The sequence below is a fragment of the Stegastes partitus genome, unplaced genomic scaffold (genome assembly GCF_000690725.1).
Source record: "Stegastes partitus isolate 25-593 unplaced genomic scaffold, Stegastes_partitus-1.0.2 Scaffold158, whole genome shotgun sequence".
NCBI lineage: Eukaryota > Metazoa > Chordata > Actinopteri > Pomacentridae > Stegastes > Stegastes partitus.
The window spans coordinates 275,170-299,448 of NW_007577889.1; the positions used below are offsets into that span (position 1 = coordinate 275,170).

Consider the following 24,279-nt stretch of genomic DNA (forward strand, 5'->3'; position numbering starts at 1 on the left):
CACAGGTTTCAAACTCTCTGAAGGAGTTAGCTTTTGAATCCATCACAACCAACATAATTAGATGTGTGATAATTTACTATGCTTAGAGCCGACACTGGCCATTTCTGGATTTAGATAAAAGCTGCAATATTCAAGAGGTATTTTGTAATGATTTCAGACAATTATGAATGGGTATGCATATAAAAGCTGTATTGCGCAGAAGAGCATCATTTTCCCTCTAGCTAGAATATGTTGTCAGAATCATGTGCTTTTATACTTTAACACATTTAGCACTTTTTTTTGCATATATTTTACAATTTACAATTTTAAAGACGGCAAATAAAGATTCTTTTCACTGTAGATTAATCAATTAGTTGTTAGAAATCGGTGTAAAATGTACATCATTGTTTCCCAAAGCTCAAGATGACATCCTCAGATTTCTTGTTTTGTCCACAGCTCCATTATATTCAGTTTAAAGTCATAGAGGAGTAAAGAAATATGAGTTTAAGAAGCTGGAATGGGAGAGTTCGGACGTTTTCTTTTAAAAAAAATACTCCAACAGATGAACTAATTATTTAATTTGTTGGTAAAAAAAAAAAAAGCAAATCGTTGACAACTAAGCGATTAGTTGTTGCAGATCTAGAGATCAGCTACAACTCTAGCACTGAAACCTATAAAGAAATGCATGTCTTTGGAGAAGATGTAGTTACAGAAGAATCTACATTATAGCTGATGTGACAAAACCAAAAAGCCTAGATTTACTTTGTTTCAGCCTTTAATGGCATTGGATGTATTTCCCTTAACCATTAATGTATAAGATTGGAAAACTGAACTACGCTGAAGAGCTTAAAGATGAACACTTGTGTATAGAAATGCATGAATACGTCATTATGAGGTAGACTCCAAACCAGTTTAATATCCTCATGGTCTGGCACTCCATCTGCGATTACAGCAGTTTGGTATCTCGTGCGGTGTTCGTCAGCACAATTCTTGTAATTATGCGTGTCTCTGGACTGTGTGACTTATTGGTTTGGTTCGGAGCGTGGCTTACTCACCTATAGCACAGCGCCTCATGTCCGGGCCGAGCTCCATGCCGTCAGGACAGGCGCAGGTGTATTTGGGGGAGTGGTCTGTGATCTGAGGGGCCTTCAGGCAGAGATACTCGCAGCCACCGTTGGGCAGGCTGCCCATGTTACAGGTGTCGGGGGCTTGAGGGACACAAACAGAAACAAAAGGAGCATTACAAATCTAACACATGATTCATTTGCTTTAAAGATTGCAAAACCTTGTATCTGCATTAAAAAAAACCATAACCATCATTTTTGACATTTCTAAACATTTGGTGGTTTTCCCAAATGTGTGCAGCAAATTGAAGACCCATGTCAGTGCCAGGCTGATGAGCACAGAGGCTGACAGACCATGTACTGTAGACTGGAATAGCTAAGAGGAAAATAATATTAAGAAGTGGACTGAACCCCTGTTTAAGAAACAGCAAGTCAGAGCGAAGGAGCTTGAACATTTTTTAAAGCGAGTATCAAAGTCAGAAATGTAGCTGAAAGTATCTAACCAGCAGAAAGGTTTGCACTTCGGACTACCAATAAACCTTAATGTGTTCAGTGCAGCAAAACAACACAGATGCTAGATTTAGAGAGCTATATTTATTCCATGCCTTACTTTCTCGTGGAATTTAAAGATGCTTAGGTTAAGGCAAGGTGGTCGAAACTCTCGTCTTTTAAACTCTGCACCCAAATAAAAAATGTACATGTGGCATCTTAACCCCTAGATGCAGCCTCGTAGAAAACATTGCTCCACTTGTCATGCGGGGAAGCACCAGAATTAGGTCACGTTGTGGTCGATTCTGCCTCCTGATTTATTATGTAGTTTTAGAGAGCAGCACATTAAAGGAACCCTCGGCTGTCAGGAGAAGAAGCAACATCATTCACTGCACATAGTGAGTTTTTAATAAGCTGGGAATACGCTAATGCTTCATGTACAGTATCGCAGCATAACCAGTGTGTAATAAGAACAGCTGTCTAATTTTAATTCTTCAAAGCTACAGATGTCTTCTATACCTGCTTTGCATATTAAGAAGAAATGGAACTCTTTCTTTTTTTTGGGTTAAATCAAGTCTTGGTATGACATAGTATGACAATACAATTAAAATCCTCTGCTGGGAGAAGAAAGGGGAAGAAGGGTAGAAGAGGAGGAGGAGAAAACAGTGGATAGGAAAGAACAATGAAAAGGGAAAGCAGGGGAGGCAACAGAAAAATACACGAAAAAAAGATGAGAAGGAGGAAGATGAGGATAGAATTTAAAGGAAAAGAAAGCAGAAGATAGGAGAAGCACTGAGATAACAACAAAATGAATCTGTTCTAAAGTTCCTAAAGCTTCACTTTCTCTCTCCTTCTGTACTGCTTCCATTTGGTCTAGAATAAGAACTGAAAGTTGGAGCCTAAGCTTCAAAGCATTGCTGGAAGGACGAAAAAAAAGAAAAAAAAAAGATGGATAAATAGCCCAATGGAAAAGATGTAACTAAGAGAGGATTGGAGAAGAGGCTCTTTTGAGGAAATGTGTCAAAAAAAAAGAATACATGTTGAGTATCACAAGCTGTTAAAGACATTTTGCAAAGTGTGGAGGTGTATTAAAGTAAGCAGTGATTAGAGATGACATTCCCTTTGTGGGATTTTGTTGTTCACACGTTCATTGATGGAATAAAAACAATATGAAAAGCAAAGAGAGGAAATGACAAATTTGTGTAAGAAAGGAAAGAGAGAGCTGGTTGACCTTGGAAATTACGTCACTCAAGGACACATTTGATCAAATAATTCCCTTTTCAGCATCATTGGTATCTTTACAGGGCAGCTGGAGTTCATCCAGTGTGTCTTCATTTAGCCTAGTTGGGCCTGCTTGTTTTATGTCTTGCTTTTGTTGGCATTTTGAAGGAAACATGTTCAGTTCTGTGATATCTTTTTGAACAGAACTCTTGATTTATTAATGAGAGAATGCAATTAGCTCCCTACTGGCACACAGACAAGACTGCTTTGAGCGCTGAGTGGGGAGAGAAAACAAAGCATGAAAACACAGGCTCACACAAACAAATTGCTGGCACACATCGTCAAACACACTGAAGTACGCACACAGAGGCGTAAACTGGCACACACACACATACACACACACCTTGGGAATGCATCCATCCTGGGAAAAATAATAAACACATCATTTGACATGCCCAGCACAACCATCAATCTAATCACACACATCAGGTTATTTGTTTAGTGTTTTAGAGAGTTTTACTAAGTGGATCCTCTGGTCTGAATGCAGATCATTCCAGTCTTTGTTAGCAGGGAGGCTGATGTTGAAGGGATTCTTTTCTAAATATTTTCTTGTTTGGGTGTGCATATAGACTCACCGCTAATTATACTGACCGACACTGAGCAAACTCTAGCACAAGTTTTTTCACATATTCGGTCTGAACACACCTGAGGCCTGAACTACGAAGCAAGTTTAACATACCCAGGATGTGTTTTCGTTTTCTGGCTTCACTAAACCAAACCACACAGAGCTGGTTTGCAACTCGGCAGGTCAACCCAGGTTTTCTGAATCTAGCTATGAGCATGTTCCCGAGAGCTGCACATTTCTCACAAGAAGAACAAACTATAGTTCTAAAGCAATAAAGGTGTGGACAACCCACACCTGAATCAGCTGTGTATTCTATTAAATGTGTTGCAGATGCATTTTCATGGCATGTAAGACAGTATTAGCCTTATTCTTTCAGGTGCAACCCTGGCGGTGTTAAATGATCACTGAAGCGAGTAAAGAGCAAATATAAAAAAAACATCATTCAAACCGGGTAAGTAGGCTTACTGCAGATTTTATGAGGTCAACAAATACGAGGATTTAGTGGTTTGTCAGTGGGGTTATCTGCTTTGGGAGAGACCTATAGTAAAATAAAGTGGCTTTGAAATTTCTTACAGTCAACGGGAAAATAAAATAGTGGAGTGACCTCCATAGAGAATCTATATCTGTCATATCTGTAGTCAGTTGGGAAATAATAAGGGTTAGATCTTTAAAATTCTTGTCCTCTACAGAGATCCTCTCACTGAGCTCCGCAGGATCCTCCATGGATCTATTTTCCAAGACAACTGATTGATCACTATGTAGTGTTTTAATATGTGTTCACCTGTTATCTTGAGCATAACCTGTTCCAGAGCAGGTTCGCTATGCAGCATAAGCTACCTAGTAGCTGGGCAAGAAGTGAATTTTGTTGTAGGTGTAACAAACCCAAAGTTGAACCTGAAGTCACCTTGCTAACCCCAAACTATGTCTTGTAGTGCAGGCCTCAGCTCAAAGTGAAGTCGGTACAGCTCGACAATCAAAGCACGTCACCTGTAGCACCTCATCTGATGCTGTGGCTGCTTCGTCTTTTACTGTTCAGCTCGGGGAAAAACTGAATCATCCAACCTGCTGACTTTCTAGACACTTCCTTTGACTTGCTTTCATCTGTGTGTCTTACCCTTGGGCTGCCTCTGTTCATGAAACACCACCAGGTCCAGAGGGTTGTTGAGGTGCTCCGCTACCTTTGACACTTCATGTCCTGTCAGTCGGTTGGCGCTGTATATCGCTTCATCTTCCAAGTCTGTCCAGTATATGCGATCCTGGATTAAAAGAAAGGACGGAAAGATTAAAAAAACACCTAAGGAAAAGCCTCAGTAATTCATAAATACAAGAATAAACGGTCGAATGTAAAAAAAAACGGAGGATGGATGTGAAATCCAACAGACACCTCAAAAATGTGAGTCACTTGTTGTCATTGCGAACCTGCAGCATTGTTTATATTTGCAAGATTTGGGAAACCACAGCAGCAATCAAGGTTAATGAAAGAGGAATTTTTTGTAGAACATGTGAACTGCAGTTGTAAAAGCGTCTTCTGAAGCGAGCTAGCCCCCCGCCTGTTTTAAACAGAACCATCTGTCAAAGCCTTCTACAGAAATTGTCCCTTTAGTGTTTTATTAAAGAGCATCAGTGTTCAGAATTCAATATGCAGACAAATACGATCCAGTTTTGTTTTTGCTACACTGAATGAAAGTTTCCCTCCCTATATGTACTTGTGTAATTTAAACCCATGTGTCCTGCTCTCCTGCCATCATTTCCCAAGTGAACATTTAATATCAACTGCAATTCATTTATTTATAGTAAATGTCATTTATTAATGTGGTAAACTGTATTTGTTCACGGAAATCCTGCATTGCAAAGATTTTTGATGATAAAAGGGTATTTAAAAAAAACAAACAAAAACAAAACAGTGCAGTTTGTTGCAGAGAAATGTGCTCATCCCAACAAGGGCTGCTTGATTAAATTTACATGCACTTAAGCTTAGTTCTGTTTGTCTTATTACTGCTCGGATGGAAACACCGCCCTGGAGTGTAAAATGGTTACCCTAGTTTAACCCAGTTTACTGTGGTCAAAGTAGAAGTACAACTCTCAAAGTCTGATTACTTTTAGTTGTACTGATTTACAATTTACACAGCAGGAGAAAATCATTTGTAAAGATGTTAATCAGTGGTAAATTTAATTTAAGCATGTAAGAAATGAAGTAAAGCTGGATGATATAACTGAAAAATGTATCACAATAAAATGCTGAATTTTAGTGGATATCAACAATTACTGATCATTTAATCAGCTATGTTTAATAAACCAGGAGAAAAAAGGGATTCTCAGTAGGTGAAGCCACCAAACCACGTTTGAGGTTGAGGTACTGAGTGGCAGGCCAGGACCGGGTGTCTCTGGATGGGGGCTGCCACACAAGATTGTGTTGCTTAGACGTAGTTGGTGGAGGATGTGGGGTTATCTGGATGTGAGCAGGGCCCAGACTATAGGGTGCTTTAGTGGACCTGTCTTGCAAGGGCAACTGCTGGTCACCGGCAGCAGCAGCCTCCACCAGGGGAGGTCTGAACAAACAACACCTACACAGCAGGACGTCAAAAGCAGACCACACCCTGTGGTACTTACTTTCTTCACGCTGTTGTGTCGCATGTCAATACAACACAACACGAAATGGAGTACGCGTGCCACTCAAAGCACACTCCATTATCAGAAAACAGGCTGTTTATGATGCAGGGAGGGAGGACAGTTGGAGTTTGTTCATGCAACAGAATTTTGCATTTTTGTTCTTTTGTGCTTTCACAGCAGTTTCCATCTAACTTTCAATCCAATTATTTAAGTGAAACTACTGAATATTCTATTGAAGACTTTTCTTATTGCTATTGATGAAGTGTCTATTACTGGAACTATTGTTTCATTGCATAATTTGAAGACTATTTAAAACATACTTTGGTGAATGTAGTTAAATAGTGATGGGAAACTATTTTTTTATTTAATTATTTAGCTATATGTATCATCTGACACTTTCAGCATCCAGCACTCAACTACTACCAGACGAAGACATACCTATTTGTGATTTTATTTTTGTTTTTTTGGTTCTGTTCCTTCTTCTCAGAGAAATCTTAACAGAATGTAACATTTTTCTGGAGCAATAAGCATATGCAGTCTTAAAACACTGATGCATTATGCCATTTCAACTAATGAGGAAAGTGGAGGCGGCATTCTTTTCTATATGTATTTTAAGCTATCCTAGTTATAATGGCTATTTAACAAATTTAATGAGACAGAAGAGGTTTGGCATCTTTTGAAGTTGTCTCCTGCTGTAGTCAAAACAACTTGCCTTCTCAGTGCTCAGTGGATAAAAAAAAAGCAAAAAAAAGAAAAAGTGTTTACTACAAAAAAGTAGCTTTTATAGTAAAAGCATAGTTTTAATTCTGTGAGGAGGCTGTTCTCTTGAGAAAAACATCAGCCCTGGTTGTTTGATGTAAAAGCCTCTGTTCCTCTGATGGTAACTTCTGTTCTGCTCAGTGCCAAAGCAGGAAGTAGTGAGTCTTTTGGCTGAGCGTACAGTGTGTTTGCAGCCTGAGACGTAACCCAGGGCAAGTACTTTTAGCTGCCTGTGTTCAAACTGCTGGTACCACAGGGGTTGTAGCAAAAAAAAAATAAAAATACATAAGAGCTTTGTCGGAGGACGAACTGTATGCAGGAGGCTGCAGCTTTAATGATCTGAACAATCCGGTAGAAACTGTTACAACAAAACTAGAGCCATGACATCTATATGGCAACTGGACTGGAAGATTTAGTTAAATATTATTGTTTTGAATTGTGAAAACTAATTTTTTAACCTGCCGGGACAATTCCAGTAAATGCTGGCAAGCTTCAGGTGGACTAAGTGGCATCATTCTAGTCAACTGGGGGTATTTAATGATATAACTACCTCCACATTCAGTGCCTCTTTGCTTGACACCATAAAATGATTAAAAAAAAAAAAAACATACAAAGTCTCAGGAAAAAAAATGTAAATCTCTACAAGTCTGGCTCATCCATGGGAGTGATTTCTAAATGCCTGATAGTACCGCATGCATCAGTACAAACGATAGTACTGTGTGCAAGTATAAACTCCATGGGACCACGTAGCTGTCATACTGCTTTGTGTCCTAGAAACAAACATACTTTGGTGCAAAATGTGCAAATCAATCCCAGAGGAAAGCAAAGGAACTTGTGAAGAGGAAACAGGTATAAAAATATGTGCTGTATGCCCACAGTGAAATGAGTCCCACATCAACGAAACCTGCTCCAAAATCATCAACCAAACATGACTACAATTTCAACTATTTGGCCATCTTTGTATTTGGGGGAGAAAGGGTGAGCTTTGAAAGCTGAATCATTCCAACCATGAAGCATGGTGGTGGCAGTATCATGGTGTAGGGTTTGCTTCGCTGCATTTGGGGAACTTTACATAATAGCTGGTATCCTGGGGAAGGAGAAGTATATGGACATACTAACGCAACAGTTTAATCAGCATCAGCCAATATGTTAAAACTTGGTTGAAAATGGGTCTTACAACTGGACAATGACCTAGAAAGAACTGAAAAAGTGTGGAGGCCTACAAACCTGACTTTACCAATGTTGTCAAGAGGAATGGGCCAAAATTCCAGCAACTTAATGTGGAAGCTTGTGAAAGGCTTGACCCAGGTAAGTAATTTAAAGGCAATGTTGCCAAATACTAACAAAGTGTATGTAAACCTCTGATACAATGGGAATGTGACTAAAGAAGTAAAAGCTGACATAACTGACCCAAGACAGGAAATGCTTACGAGAATGATATGTCAGAAAAATGTGTGAGAGTAAATCAAGAGTAAATTTATTTGCCTAAGGTGCATGTAAACTTCCACTTTAAACTGTTTACACACAAACATAATGGAAATGAGGCTTTTGACATACTGTAAGCCTGAACCTGCTACATCTCTCTCTCTCGTCTTTCTTTTTATTATCTGTCTCAATTTCCTCTCTCCAACACCTCTCACAATTCCCTTTAGAGATACAACAGGATATAAGTGGTCATGGCACTTGGTTTCCACGGCAACCCCAGATTGCGCTGTCTACGCAGGCACGCATCAATTAAGAAAAACACAGAAAATGATGGCACGAGAAAACAGAGATGCTGGGATCATAGGAAGGTTAAAAACAAATGAAGAGACAATTTGAAAGGTGAGTGCGAGACAGAGAGATGAAACAGAAAAGCTACAGTAAGTCACGACGGCTCCTGTAAGATTTTTTTTTTTTTTCCATTACAGAGGCTGGGTTTTATGGTCTTTTTAAAAGCAAGAACCTGCAGGGGTCCATCTACGGATTTGCAGGATGTGAAGTGGGTATGTGTATCTGTGTGTGGGGTTCAGTCACAGCAGTTATTCTCGCCTTCCATTCGTGCTGGATTATCAGTGGACTTAACCTTTCTCGCATCTTCCCCTTTTCCATCGCTCACTGAGCTCTCTATCGCTCCATCTCTCCCTGAGATTCAGATAACCTTTACTCATACGACAGTAGAGCTGAAACAATGAAAGACAAATATCAGCCATGCTGATAAAATAATACTCAAATCTATTATTCCATCTCCCCCCTTGCCTTTCTCTCTCTGTGGATATCGTTCTTGATCTCTGGCAGTCTCTACCTCTGTTTTTGTCTCTCAGCTTCTCCACTGTCAATCTCAGCATATGTCACTTTTTCCGACCTTGAGAGCTTCAAACGGCAACGCACACCTGAGGAGGGCAGCGCTCATCATTGTAGGATCAAGGTGAATCTTTCATGTGTCGAAAGACAGGCTAGAACTTATACACAAGCTCCCCCGAACACATGGCATTGCATCACATCAGTCAGAGCTGTGTCTCTCGAGGGGATGGCAGTACATTTGAATGGATATGGAGCCATTTTGGGGTCGAGGGCAAAGCAGCCCTTGATGATTTTGTCATGATTTTGTCCCTGAAGAACAAATGTTGGGGCTGTCTGACTGACACATCTGTCTGATGAGCTTTAGGTGCCTCCTGCATACTTAGATGTCATGCCAGAAAACTACAAATAAAAGCTCAGACAAAGCCAGACGACTCAACTTTTGAAGCCTTTTGATTTTGGGGGAGATTTGATTTGTATTCTTTGTTACATCAAACCAAGTTATAAAAAATTAATATGGACTTGATATCTGCAGCCAATAAAGTTAGACAGTTTCTATTTAGCTCCAATAAGCTGCAAAGGAAACTTTTTGGTTAAATCCTTGTTACACTAACACAGATATTTCTAGTTATTGTTCTGATCTGTACTGTAGGTGTGGATGGATATTGCTTGATTGACATCACGCTCACGTTTTTAATAAAGCTGCAGTCACATACGCTCCAGACTCCACTAATATTCACATCACTTCTCATTTAATTGACCCTCTGTTAGTGCAGAGCCTTTAAAAGCTGTTAAAGTCCCCTTACACTTTTGAGTTCATGGCAGAAGGCCAAATACGTATCTGAGGACTATTATTTTCCTTCCTGGCAAATTAATTTCCAGTGTCTATTTTTTTTTTCAGTCACCACCCTGTGCTTCTTTCTTCCCAAACCCATCTCATCTTCTCTACTGTCCCCTCTAGTCAAACAAAGCAGGGATAAAAAGTAAGGCAATGATACTAAAGCTAGAGAAAGAGAAAACATTACTCTCTGCATGCCTCTGCGATCTACATTTCCTCAGGGCTTTCTGTGCAGGCAGGGGGTGGACACTGACTGGAAGGGTTTGTGTATATGTGTGTGTCTTTGTATGTGTGTTTGCTAGCGGTGGTGTGTTCTGACTTTGATATAAGAGCCCCGAGTCTTTCCTCTGCAAGTGTTAGGAAATATCCGTAAATCAGTATCGGTGTGAAGCTTGCACATGGTATGCTCAAGTGGTATAACTTGTAACGTTTACTGTGCATCACTCAGGAATATGAGGGGTTGCAATAAGCCATAAAACACGCTCGGGACAACTCATATCAAAAGGATCGCTCTATGGCGATGTATGTATGTGTTTTTATGCTTGTACACGATGAAGTGTGCACGAGAAACATTTTTGTGCATGTGAGTATATAACTGGTGATACAGGCTAAACATGGGGTTTTATAGCTACGCAACCCCCCAAACATTTCCTGTTCATAATAATATGATAATAATGGTCTACAAACAGCTACCAAACATGTTATTTTTGTGGTCTTCTAACTCACTAATAGACAGATTGTGGCTACACTATTATTAATTATAGTTAATCGTTAATAGTAATATCACTAAAAGGTTTAATGATTACAAAAGCTGTCTTGTTTTTACTTTTTTATGTCTGACTAATTAAGCTATGCTGAAATATTAAAGAACCAACTGCTTAAAAAGTGAGTATTCATTAATGAGACTCCATTCTTGTCATCATCTTCAACAACAGATTCAATCCTCCTGGGCATGGATGGTATCAGTTTCACACCGTGTATCTGTTTGAATCTACTCTGCCAGTCTTCACACATGATTCCTTTTTGCTCCTCTGTGCTGGAGGGCTTTATTGCTCCGCTGTCCACTTTAAAACATTCCAAATGTGTTCCATTGCAAGTCAGGGGACATACTTGGCCAAGTAACAGGGCTGGGTTGGGTTTGGGCTGTTTGTCATGTTGGAAAATCACTCTCCTGCAAAGCTTCCTGACACTGATAATTATCTCTTTATTCAATATTTGGTTCTACAAACTTGCATTCTGGTGCCATCTGTAACTGTCATCATCCTTATACTTCTTGCACCCATGTAACCTCATATCAGCACAATCCCACCTCCATGTTTCATGATCTACACTATACAGTCAACGTGGTTGTTCGGTTCAGGTCCATGTCGGTCCCCGTCTGAGCTGGAGAAGTGTATTTTGGACACAGACTTCTTTTCACTGTCCTTTGCACCAGAGCAGACCCTGAAACATCAGTCTCCACAAAGAGATGTGTTTTTTTTAATAAAAGGTTGAGTAAATAGCAAACTGAGCACGGTGTCTTTTTTTTAGAAGATTGGCAATGCACCTTTATTGGTGCTGTGTCTCACCCTATTGTTAAGATGTGGCATATGGACCTTCTGATAACACTGATTCTGGGATCTAAGCCTCTGCTGTGTTGACTGAGGCTGCCGTTCTGTGTCCCTTGTTGTTTGAATAAATCTGAATCCAAAAAAGCTATTCAATTGTCTTTCTCCTACCTTCCTTCGATGCATGCGTTCCACATCGGTGCGAGGAACAATTTTCCTACCCAAATCGACAAGGCGATATCATGCCACTTGTCTCTGCCAATTTGGACACTTGCAGGTTCTGACTGGCCGTCAGCTGCACAACTATGTTGAAAACAATTTCAGCCTCACCCTAAGACTTTCAAAGGCACTGCCAGTGATGTGTTTGTGTCAGAAACATAGCTGTGGTTTGTAGTGGTCTCAGAATACTTCTGTACCCGGCCAGCGGGTGTCATGTTAACTAGCCGAACTGAAACAACCCTTCAAAACCTGGATGGTACATATTTAGCGTTTCATCTTCATTAAAGTTAAGAGTTATTGCAGTCCTGTATGTTTTTGTGTACTTAGAAAAACCTCAGTGAGACCATGGTCTGTCATCTTTTTTTGTTTTTCTTAAGGTTATTATTTTTGGCCTTTGTGCCTTTATTGGATGGTGCAGTGAGAGAGAGAGACAGGAAAATAGGGGAGAAGAACAGGGGAGGCCATGTGGGAAAGGGCCATGAGCAGGATTCGAACTCATGACCTCCACATCGGGACTGCAGCCCTGCACATGGGCCGCCAGCACAACCAGGTGGGCTATAGCGGCGCCCCATGGCCTGTCATCTTTAAGCCCGCTACAGACTTTGCGATTTTTGGCCGTCCCAGATTAAAGATAACAATCGTGAGAGAATCGTGGCGATATCTTTGGTCCTGGCTCTAAATCGGTGGTCCTACGTCGCACTGTGAGACAGGTTCAAGGACGGCCGTCGTCATGGTCTTGTGACCAAAGACAACCTGCGTAAAAATACAGACAGTGTCAGAAATTTGGGGTGAGCATCTCACAGTTTGACTGCTGCTGCGACCTATGACGACTAACTACCCAATAGATATGCAATATGAAATGACGTACTGATCAATGCGAGACTAACAAAATTGGCATCCCAAGTTGCCCTCTCTTTCTGAGCCACTCCATATTCTCCTCCTCCTCCTCCTTTTGTTGGGATTTCACTCTAAACACATAAATTCCACAAGGGCGACGGCTCTGTTCATGCTTCGCTTGTTTCTTTTTCGTGGATGGATGGCGCACGCTTATAACGTTATATTCTTGCGCATTCATGTACATCGTAGGCTGCGATTCAGCTTGCGTTTTCATTGTGCAATCTGCACACAGCAAACTTCATGTTGTGCCCAAAGTTTATTAGATTCACGTCGTACAGTGTAGCTAGCTGTGAACTTACAAGATTGTTAAAATCGCACAGTTTGTAGTCGGCCTGAGACATCAACTAGCTAGCTAGCTACTAACTGCTAACTTCTATCTCACCTCAATCTTATTCCCTTTTTCAAGAATGCAAAGACTCTACCTGTGATTGTATCACTTGGGGGACCAGCTCCACTAATCATCCTTTATAACCTTCGATGGTGCCTCACAGTAGAAGGAGATGATTTGAAAAGGAAATCATGACGTTACGCATTATGTCAGACTTATTCGCCACTGTCGCAACTACGTTTTGGCTTAAGTTCAGTAGCACATTGATGCTGTTGCATTTTGAAAAGTCTCACATTTATTCCAGTAGTTTCATGATTATTCGCACATTTCTTTACTGTGATGAGCCAACATGATTTAAATGGAAAAAAAAATGGTTCAGTGGTTCAGTTCACAACTAGAATCAGCCAACTCTGAGGCAACAAACTTCCCATTATCAGTCTGCTGGGACCAGGACAACCTCCTGCAACGCTAAAGGATTTTTAATTTGGTTTGTATCATAACCAGAACAGAACAAAGACCAGAGGAGCTGAGGGCTATTAATCTCCAGGGTTGAACTTTCACTGCTGCCTGAAGCATGGGTTTTCTTCTTCTCTTTTACACACACGCACTCGTATATATCCAACACTAGCGCACGCTCTCAGCTGGACATGATGGATGTCCCTTCTTCCCTTTGCTTCTCATCATCACAGTGTGTGCAGCAAAGAGAGAACTGGAAGAAAGCGCTTCTCACTGATCACATTTCACCTCCTGCTTTCTCCACCTTCATCCTTGCTCGGCTCTTCTCGGCTTCTGTTTTTTCCACTTCCCACACCATCTACACCTGATTGGCTCCAACAGACTGACTCCCTTTCACCTCGATAAACACAACCACATTAGATTTATTGATTGCTGTGCTCTACTGTGACTCTACACTCATCGACGGGTGAAACGATAATTCCGGCTCTGGGTTTATCCTGCAACTTTGAAAACATCTGGATTTCTCTTCAGTCAATCTCTCAGTCGGTCAATGTTCCTCCACTGACTTATCTCTGTTCCTCTACTTCTTAAGCATCCAACACTCCCTGGTATACTTCAAAAATACCCGTATGTGCTTGATACAGTATACAAGCAATGACGTATAGCGCTCATCAAGAGCGTACATATGTTCATTATTTTTAGTCCCTGACAAGGAAGTTAGCTGAATATCAGCAAGCCTAGTTAAAAATAACATAATAAGACTGCAGCAAAAACTTATCTTTGGCTCACAGAAAGTCTAGAAATACACAATCGTGATGAAAATCAACAAACAAGATATGAGAGTGTCACCCTGGAGGCAGCGAGAACTGAGCACAAACCTATTTTCCTGTGTGTATCTACAGTATCTCCAGGAGTTCAAATAAGGACGTTAGCATCTTGTTTGCCTTTCAGGTAGAGACCTCCAATAAACACAGCCAGCAAATCCATGCCAAGTCCCAGAATGGAAAGATAAATGAAATATGCTGTGTATATGTGTGTATATGTATACTGTATTCCAAGGTTATCATTCCCCCAGTTTCTTTATAAATTTTGCACTCAGCTTTATTTGAGCTCTTCAGGCAATCTAATTTGCAATGAGGGTTTTTTTTTTTTTTTCATCTTTCATATTTTCTTGAATTAAGATAACCTTTTATCGAACCAAACAAGGGGGATTTTGATTACATTTTCATAAAGCAAAAAAAAACCCAGTGGTATATATTTCACATGCTTAAATGCCTGACTGTTCAAGGAGATTTGGATGCGTATCTTATCTAAAATACATGACCACATGATGATAATGTAATCTGATGAAAGACATAAATTATGTATAACCACATGCAACAGTCTCTGTGACTTGTCTATCACAATATTGACATGAACTAAAAGCATATGACAACTTAGAAGACAAAAAAAGGAAGAAAATCTATTTAGAAAATATCTGATATATGCTGTGGAAAATGTGCAAGATTGAAGAAACAGCACAAGCTATCTGTCTTTAATGGATTAATGCAGCAAAGTACGTTGTCGTATTTAAAGGTGAACACGTGTTGCTGCTTCATTTAACCCTCTGAAACCCAAAACCTGCCGGCAGGTTTGAAAGGAATGTTATCTTTAAAAACTAAAAAGACAAAATGATATAATTTATTAGAGCCAGAAACTCTACAAACAGAAAGAATCACCAGATTTTTAATGTTCCAGTCAACTATTAATGTGTTCCACTGCAATCTTAAAGTCCCATTTCATCCAAATCACTTTATTCTAAACGTCTCATTTTAAAATTGTCCAAAAAAAAAACTGGTTGCTCAAACAAGATTCTGTAAAAAAACAAAAAAAAGTCTTCACACCTCAGCTTAACCGTGAAGTCATTAGTGATTCAGCTGCAGCCAACAGTCACATGACAAAAAAAATCTGCAACTTTTTGGCTGAATTGGGCGAAACTGCAAGCTGTGAACTGCAAGCGTACACACACATAAATAATCAAATTCAGCTTAAATTTTTTTCTTTTATGATTTATGGCATTTCAATTTTGCTATACTGCACAAAACCTGCTTTGAGTTCTCTCTACTTATAACCATGAATTTGCTGTTTCCATAGAGGCGCAGTGAGAAACGAGACCAAAGTTCAGAGGGTTTACAAATCAGACTAAAGCTCTCTGGAACCGATGGTTTTACTGATTCCTCGAGTGTAATCGCGACTCAATCGTACCTCGAAGACAGTGAGGGCGAAGGGGTGTCCGAGGTGGTGGTGGGAGGACAGCAGCACTTTGCGGTTGTCTCCGTTCAGGTCCACACTGGACAGCAGGTGCAGCTTGGAGTCCACCCAGTAGAGACGCCTGTTGGACAAGTCTGAGAAAACGTAGAGGGGCGAGAAAAAAAGAACAAAACCGAATGGGAAAGGAGAAAAGAAGGAGGGAGAGGGAGGTGGATGGAGGGAGAGAGAGGTCACACGGAGAGAAAAGGCCTAGGGTGAGAGGTATATGAATGTAATGGCCCAGTAGCTACACCATCAATCTTCTTTGACATGACGGCTGAGGCCCTGCGCTGAGAAAACACAGATGTGATTGTAATATTGCCGCTTGACTTCTTTGCTGGGGGAAAATATATGTGCCCTTGAGCAAATTCATTAGTCTTGCTGGACCTATTCTAAAGGAACACTTTGCTGTTTTACAATTCTATAATTCCCCTTGTATCGGTCCCCAGTACTATTTACATTAGGCCTGCATCATCTCTGTGCCCTTGCTATGGGCGGCGGAGTGGAGCTCTGGGTAACTTGAAAGTTTACTGATTGCATTGAACTTGACAGCAAAGGACATAATCCTGCAGTGACTTCACTTTTACCCAGATTACATTCACAAATGAAGAAGTTTAGGCAAAGAATCAGCATGAATGAGGATTACAGGCAAGTATTTTATATATATATATTTATAATTCATACACGGGGGTAGGAATAATGGTTATTCAAATTAATTTAGCTTCTCAATTAAGAAAAAGAAACACTTAGCAGCTAGTTTGTGTTTGCCAACAAGTTCAACCACTTAACCCTCTTTTAAGCTGGACAAATTTGAAGAAAAAAAGGAAGAAAAGCATTTTTTTTCCTTTTGGCTGTCACTGGCTAAATTCAATTTTCTGTTTGCCTAAAAACATTCAGGCAACATTTTAAACTGGCAACGTAATGGAAATCTACAAGAATGCTGCCAATGAAAGCGGGCATTTTGTCACATGCTTTGACAAATCAGCAGAGTAAACGCGAAAACATTATCATGCCAAAGAGAAACAGAAAAAAAAAAAAACCCCAAAACAACACATAGTAATTTTCATTCACCTCTACTGACTCAGACAATCACCTGCTCTGTTTGCTTCTCTGTCTGAAATCAATGACCAGGGGAAAATAATCCACCCCTTCTCTCACAGCAGTGCGGCGCAAGTCTGACCAACTCTCTCATTCGCCTTATTCTAAAAAATAATTTGTTTTCATACAGATGCGGCGACACCTCAATTCCACAGAGTGTGGCAAGTGTGTGCTTCTATTTCTCCTCAGGCAAGGGCAGCTGAGAGAAATTGGCTGGTGCTGCAGAGGGAGTTGAAAGGGATGATGGGAGGTATCGACAGCACAAAGCGTCTGGCTTATTAATTCGTAGACCCATACTCGCTGGCTTGATTGATGAGAGCCAGACACAAACTGAGCTACAACAATAAGAGCTACTTGGGTTGCAGCACCTCCAGACTATTTTCTTCTCGCAACTCTTGCTGTTTGTCTCTCTTTGTTTCCCTCCATCTCCGTTGTTGCCTTTTTTCTTCGCGTTGAATTTACTCAAGCCGCTTTTTCAGACTTTCTAAAAGCAATGTCAGCATTATAACTTTGTTAGTTCAGAGCTGATTGACATATCTGTCTGTGTCTACTTTTGTCTGCCCTCTACAATGAGCCTTGTGTACTAAAAGTGAATTATTTGCCTTACCCAGAGTGATTCCATTGGGCCACTCGATGTGCTCATACACCAGAACTTGTCGGTCCACTCCGTTCATTCCAGCCTTTTCAATTTTGGCCTGACCTCCCCAGTCTGACCAGTACATGAACCTGTGGAAACATTCACAGAGGAGATAGTAACAAAAAATCAGTGCTAAGAATAAAAAATAGTCTCTTTTCAAAAACAGTGAGCAGCTTTTAAATTACAATTTTTCATCAATTTTCAGAGGATAAAGAAGAACTAATATCTCACTGAATACTCTATCACAAAATGTTCCCATCTGTCTCCGCTTTTATCACATATTTCTCTCCAAAATGATCTAGTTTCGCTACTGAAACAGGCTTTGAAGACACTAAAGGAAAAGCAGATACTGTGCAACACAGAAAGTACTGGAAACTTGGACCGCTTCTGAACGCGTCTGTTTATGAGAAACCTGCGAAAGCCTGGCTTCATTTGCATGCACTGAGCTGGGAAAAGACTCCTTTGGGGAACGCAAGACATCCGAGGCAGAAAGAGATGGGAAAGAGTCACATGGTATCTCTAAATAATTGTTAAACTGCCTAATCTAACAGATCGGTCCAGCACCACAAACAGTCTATAATAACACTGGCTCTACACTATACAAAGAACGACAATGACGGCCATGGGCTTATCAGGCCAGTCTCTTATTCCCTTCTTCCTGCCTTTTCACTCAGTTCCACTGCCATCCTCTCATGCTTTATCCATCTGGCAAACACTCCCCTCACCCTAAAACTCCTCCAACTCACCCTTGGTGTGGATCCACTGCGATGGCCCGTGGCTCGCTCAGCTCAGTGGCTATCAGCACTTTCCTCTTCCTGCCATCTCCTGTGGCCACAGAGATGCTCTTGTTGCCTGAATCCGTCCAGTAGATGTTCTTATGGACCCAGTCGACAGCCAGGCCCTCAGGGGAGTGGAGCGAGTCGATGAGCGTCACCTGCTGCGATGAATCACTGGCCTTGTTGATGTAAGCACTGGAGAAAAGCAGTGTGGCAGTAAGTAGACTGGATATTGTGAGATCTCCAATAACTCAGGAACAGGCAGAAGTAGGGAGAGAAAATCACAAAGGCTCTGTCTATTCTGTTTTTCTTTTTCTTTTGAAGAAGGATTTGATCATGTGGGGAGGGTACCTTAGACCTTGGTTGGGAATAGGCATTTTCTACCCTATTTGGGTGTGGTGAGGGGCAACTCAGATGGAGATCTCTATTTACCCTCTTAATCCAAAAAAACCTGCTAGTGGGTTCAAAAGGGACGTTATTTCTTAAAAGTCACCAAAATGACACCATCTACTAGAAGCATAAACTGTAAATACCAGAAAGAATTGTCAGATTTTCAACTTCCCGGTCGTCTTTAAAGTCATCCTCCGTGACATGGCGCTCCATTAGGAAAACTCAACCTAATCTTGAAACAAACTCATCTCATTCTACATATTTTATTTCAAGATTTTTCAAAAATAAACAGTTTGCTCAACTAAATTATGAATGAATGAATGAATGAGGGCTGCAGGGTGGCGCAGTTGGTAGCACTGTTGCCTCGCAAGGTTGCCGGTTCGCGTCCCGGTGGGGGCACCGGAATCTTTCTGCGTGGAGTTTGCATGTTCTCCCCGTGCAGCGTGGGTTCTCTCCAGGTTCTCCGGCTTCCTCCCACACAGTCCAAAAACATGTTGAGGTTAATTGGTGATTCTAAATTGTCCGTAGGTGTGAATGTGAGTGTGCTTGGTTGTCTGTCTCTAAGTGTAGCCCTGTGATAGACTGGTGACCTGTCCAGGGTGTCCCCTGCCTTCACCCTAAGTCGGCTGGGATAGACTCCAGCCCCCCCGCGACCCTAGTGAGGATTAAGCGGTGTAAAGATAATGGATGGATGGATGGATGAATGAATGAATGAATGAATGAATAAATCTGTGACTCATCTGCGGATTCTGGGTTGAACTATAGGATGAACTGCAGGCTGTGCTTACACACAGTAAATTGTCTATAGTATGTAGAGACACAAACCATTTTTTTTCCAGTATTGGCAACAAATGGGAGCCCTTGGAAAAATGCTCTACATGTTGAATTCCAGTAATTTTTTTCAAAATAAATATTCAAAGAAATGAAATTTTGTTTTGTGTTTAGGACTTATGGCATTATACCTGTGCACAAAACACATTTTGTAGACATTCTACTTCTAGCCATGGTTACGCGGGACTTTATATTGGAGTGAAAAATGAGCTCACAGTGAGTTAAAATGCAGCAGGAGGAAAAAAATATCGCCCTGGGGTTCAGAGGGTTAATGACCTCAGCCCTGCTTCCAAACAGCACCTCACAAAGAGAATGAGTCTGTCTTTATCTATCAGCAGCATACAAAACAACTTTCTCTGTTTGTGTCACTCTCCGTCTCGGTGTCTGTTCCTCTCTTGTCTCCTCAGTTTCTTTCATTTTCCTCTGGCTGTCACTCAATTTCTGTCTATTCCTCAGTCTCTTTTTTTCGTTTTCTTTCTCCCCCTTCTTCCCTCAATTCCTTCACCAGTAACACATGATGAGATGCAGGCACGTTATTATTTTCACTACATGACAAATCAGCCTCGTTAGAAGGCTGGGAAAAGCTACATTCCAATTCACACAATGCCGTCACATGTTAGCAAAGGGTACACAGGAATGAAGAGGACGAGTATGAACGGGAGGAGCATGTTAACTAAAGGAGAAGGCTGGCGACGGATCTGGAGCATGAGGTTCGGTAGAGATGGATGAGACTGGGACTTGGAAGCAGATTGTGTTGTTAATTGACTGTGTTACTGTTTGCCACCCCAGACGTCTTCATCGTTGTAGGCGGGGTGTGGTGATGGTGGAGACTGTGTTCCTGTGATAGATAATCTAAGGCTTCTCTCTTCTCTCTGGTGCCTCAGGGTTTATAACATAGATCCAACACCTGTCTCTCCCTCAGGGGGCAAATGAAGATGAGGGCTGAAGCAAAGTGGACGTGGATGAAATCCCACATGTTATTGATGCACGAGTGGTCTATTTAGGAGCTGAACTGTAGATTAGATGACAGTGGGACCAAAATCAGATTTTACACAAATTCTAAAAACTAAGACAGCGTTATCTTGTGTTACGATACTGTCTGTCCAAAGTAAAACACATCTCCATTAAATCCTACATGGATGACTTTTAAAACATTCTAGTGCGACACATTACGCACAAACTGTTCATGTAATTTCTCCAATATTTAATCGGTGCTTGTACAGACTACTGGTATGATCGTCGTTATTTTTAGTTAAAAATCTTCACTCAGACTGGGATAAACAGGTTGGAGGGATGAATGGAGGCCACAAGCTGCAGTGAAGAACAAGACAGAGACAGATGAGTCCAAGACCACTGAGCAGATTGCATCTTTAATTGGCTGTACTATTGTCTGCACTAGACATCTCCATCACGGGGAGAAGTTAACAAGTCATCGACCCGTAGCATGCTAATCACTGTGAATTAGCCTGGAAAACCACATCATCACGGTGAGGGCGAATGAGGAGGGCGCGCTTTAGAATGCCTAGCTATTTACATTACGATAAGACACATCTAATTGCTTGAATGTAGGGTCATTTGTTCGTATTAAACAGAACACCACAATGTGACAACACACAACAGATTTTGTTGCTAGAAGCATCTGAGTATGAAGAAATACGCTGATAAAGATAACTTTGGACTCTTCATGTGACCTAGTGAGCTCCAGCTGGTCAGTTGTCTCCCTAGTCAAAGTAGAGAACCATCAATAACCTGGCTTGTGTAGATAATGTGGATGGAGATCTATCTGGACATGATGGATCTGTTACAGAACAGCAGAAGACAAACACATAGTAATATCAAATAGACTGGATATTAGTGGTGTAATGGACCTTGGCTGGTCTGTGTTCCGCATAGAGTCACAATTCAGCATGCACAGATTTATTGTAAGGTTTAGCCATCAAGTGAAATACAATTTTATTGCCACTGTCATTTCTTAAAGTAACTAGCAGGGCCTTTGGAAAGCTTGGTCCCCTGCTTAGGCCCTTTCTTGAAATTTTAAAGAAAGTGTTTTAAATTTAATTGGCCGTGCGTCACCTCCCCACCAAGTGTCATGAATTATGACCCGGTAGAACAAACCGCACCGCAAATGATGCAGATTTGCAATGACAATATACAAAGCACATGAACAGGGCATGTTAAAGCAGCTGAGAGTGACAGTCACGGCAGTATTTGCCTTCCCCTCCTTTTTTTTGTTTTTTCTGCTTTAATCCGATCCATGACTTACAAGCCAGGAAGCCAAGGAGGTAAGCACAACCCCGAGTAAATTAAACTGTACAACTTCACTTGTTGCTAGAAGCTTAAAGTAACTGCGTACGCCTGAGTTTATTTACCGCTTCGAAAATAGACTTCATCATGAAGAATGAGTTCATTTGTCCTTTCTCTGTCACAAGCCCTTGAGTGTATCACCAAGTTTGTGTGGGAAAATGTGTGTGTATGCAGATGAGTAATGGCGGTGATTATTGAGGCAGTGAAATTAGAGCGAGCATATGGCTCAGCTGAGATGATAGAAGGCCCCTCCCACTACCTGCCAACCATCAGGGTGACACCGACACACACACACACCTCCATACGAAGCTGTGATACACCCACATAGCCGTGTGTAAACGTGTGCGTTCACATATGTGTGTGAAGGACAAACAGCTCCACCTTTTGCTGTCAGACAGATGACACAGCCCTCCAGGTGTGTCTGCCTCGCTCCCAGAAGGTGTGACAGGATGAAGCAGAGAAGATGGATGGATAGAGGGGAGAGATAATGACAGGCTGGCTGAAGAATGAGGAAAGACAGCTATCCAAACTTCTAAGGTCCTGGCACGATACGCCCCCTTTCCCGGATCTATCATCAACCTTTCACACACTCGCAACAAGATCAAGCGTAACTACTACAGAAAGGTATTCCCTTACACCTTTGCATTGTTCCTCATAATGGTCTTCTAATTACTGAGATGATAAGTGAAGCAGTAAAAGGTTACCAAGTTCTACTTTTCACCTCTCTGTAGCAGTACTTAAGGCTGTATGCACTCAGAAAATATGCAGCCAAAAAGTACATCTGATGAGTCACTGTGTGTGTGTGTGTGTGTATGCGTACCTGTATATTTTGCGATGATACAGATCACACCAGAACATCTTGTTGGTGGAAACGTCCACATCCAGGGCCACGGCATTCTTCAGCGTTGGAACCACTTGTGAGTATTCGCTCTTCAGCAGGTCAATGCGGCGGATTTCGTGACGGTTGGTGAACATCAGGTACGGGCTCTTTCCTGATGGAGAGGGCAAGACATCTGAGTCATGATCACCTACAAGCTGAAGAACATTTTCAGCCACTGATGTACTGTTTCACATTGAGACGACTGAACAGACGTCACAAAGCTCAGGATTTAAGTGGAGGCTCTATCTATGATTGTGACCCCAAAAGAAGGTTTTTATCATCTAGTGACACGGGGCATTATGATTACTGTTATTTGTCAACCTTGACAATGAATGATAAATTGCACAACACATCCCAAACCTGTACACGAGTGTTTCATTTGAATATCTTTACCACTGCTAATGTGTAATCCACACTATTCCTGAGGGTGAGGTACACATGGTCACAGTGACTGTCTGCCAGAACTTTTCATTGGCAGCACATAATGTTACCAGCAACAAGACCTTGAAATTGTTTGATATGAAAAATAATAATGATTAATTATGCAAAATTTGAGTATCACTGAACACAGAAACATTCTTTCTCTTCACTTAAACAGTGAAGCAAAGATGACAAGGGCATACTGACAGGGCAACTTCTGCCCTTGACTCCATTAGGCAATACATTTAAAATCAATTATAAAATAACAATTGTACAACTATGTCAGTTTGGCTAAATAGTGACCAGAATCAATAACTGTTTCAGTAATAAACTGTATATAAAAGATGGACATAGCCACTATAAAGTCACCAAGTAGATTGTGAACTGCTACGCTGAAGCCTTGAGCTTGGCATTTGGCTGTCGCCATCTTCGTCTTTTGACAACTGAATGTAACAAGCGAGGGTTGATCTGAATGAGAACCCTACATCAGTGACCTGTCGATCACAGGGTAGCTCTCATCTAAAGCATACACTGCTTTACTGTCTATTTAATTCTAAGTGGGAACATAATTTACAAAACAAACGCCATGCTGTATTTAGAAAGTCCCTGAACTAGCAATTGAGGCCGCAATCTAACAAAAAAAATGTTTACAGAGTTCACAAGTCCAGTGAGAAATAGGCTCATTTTCTCATAGACTTGTATACAATAAGCCTTATGTTCGTAACCAGAGAAATCACCCCCTGCTGGCTGTTAGAAAGAATGCAGGTTTAAGACACTTGTAATTCGGTTGTCGTGAAGTACTGGTAATAGCCTTCATACTGCTGTCTACAGAGATACCACGAGTAACGCTGAGTGTTGATTCTTATTCCCAGGATGGAACATAATGTAAGCCAACTTGTTGTGCACTTGTGCTATTTAGGTCCTTAAAGCATGTATTTTTGATGCTGTGAGCATAAATAAATCATCTTATGCAACCTTTAAAATGAAAATGTATTCTATCTACACTCGTTTTGGCACATCGTGTTATTCACCTAATTTTTCACTCAATTATGCGTCACCAGCGAGCAACACATGCATTATGTGATTTGGCCCAAACAAAAAGCAAAGACGAGGTAAAAAGGCCACATCCATTCAAAGAGAAGTGTCTCTGAATATTCATGTGAGTGTATATCTTGCTGCTGAATAACAAAAAACAGTATGCGTGTGAATAAAGTAGCCTAACGCACAGATGTGACAGATTCTATTTTTAGCCCAACTATGCGTCAGAAATGTATTTCTGGGTTCTCTTCTTCAGGTTCATACAATATGTGTTGTTCGCTGGCACACTGGTTTACCTGGGGCA

At 41.0% G+C, this 24,279-nt stretch overlaps 1 protein-coding gene across 1 annotated transcript in view; it reads right to left on the reverse strand.

The window, feature by feature from the left end:
* lrp8 (low density lipoprotein receptor-related protein 8, apolipoprotein e receptor) overlaps positions 1-24,279 on the reverse strand; it is a 201,142-nt gene that overhangs the window by 12,715 nt on the left and 164,148 nt on the right. The window contains exons 10-15 of the mRNA XM_008279416.1: positions 22,458-22,629; positions 18,083-18,307; positions 17,307-17,425; positions 15,557-15,696; positions 4,493-4,634; positions 1,035-1,187 (exon numbers count right to left, since the gene is read on the reverse strand). Of these exons, the coding sequence (XP_008277638.1) occupies positions 1,035-1,187; positions 4,493-4,634; positions 15,557-15,696; positions 17,307-17,425; positions 18,083-18,307; positions 22,458-22,629 (951 nt within the window). The remainder of the gene's footprint in view (positions 1-1,034; positions 1,188-4,492; positions 4,635-15,556; positions 15,697-17,306; positions 17,426-18,082; positions 18,308-22,457; positions 22,630-24,279) is intronic.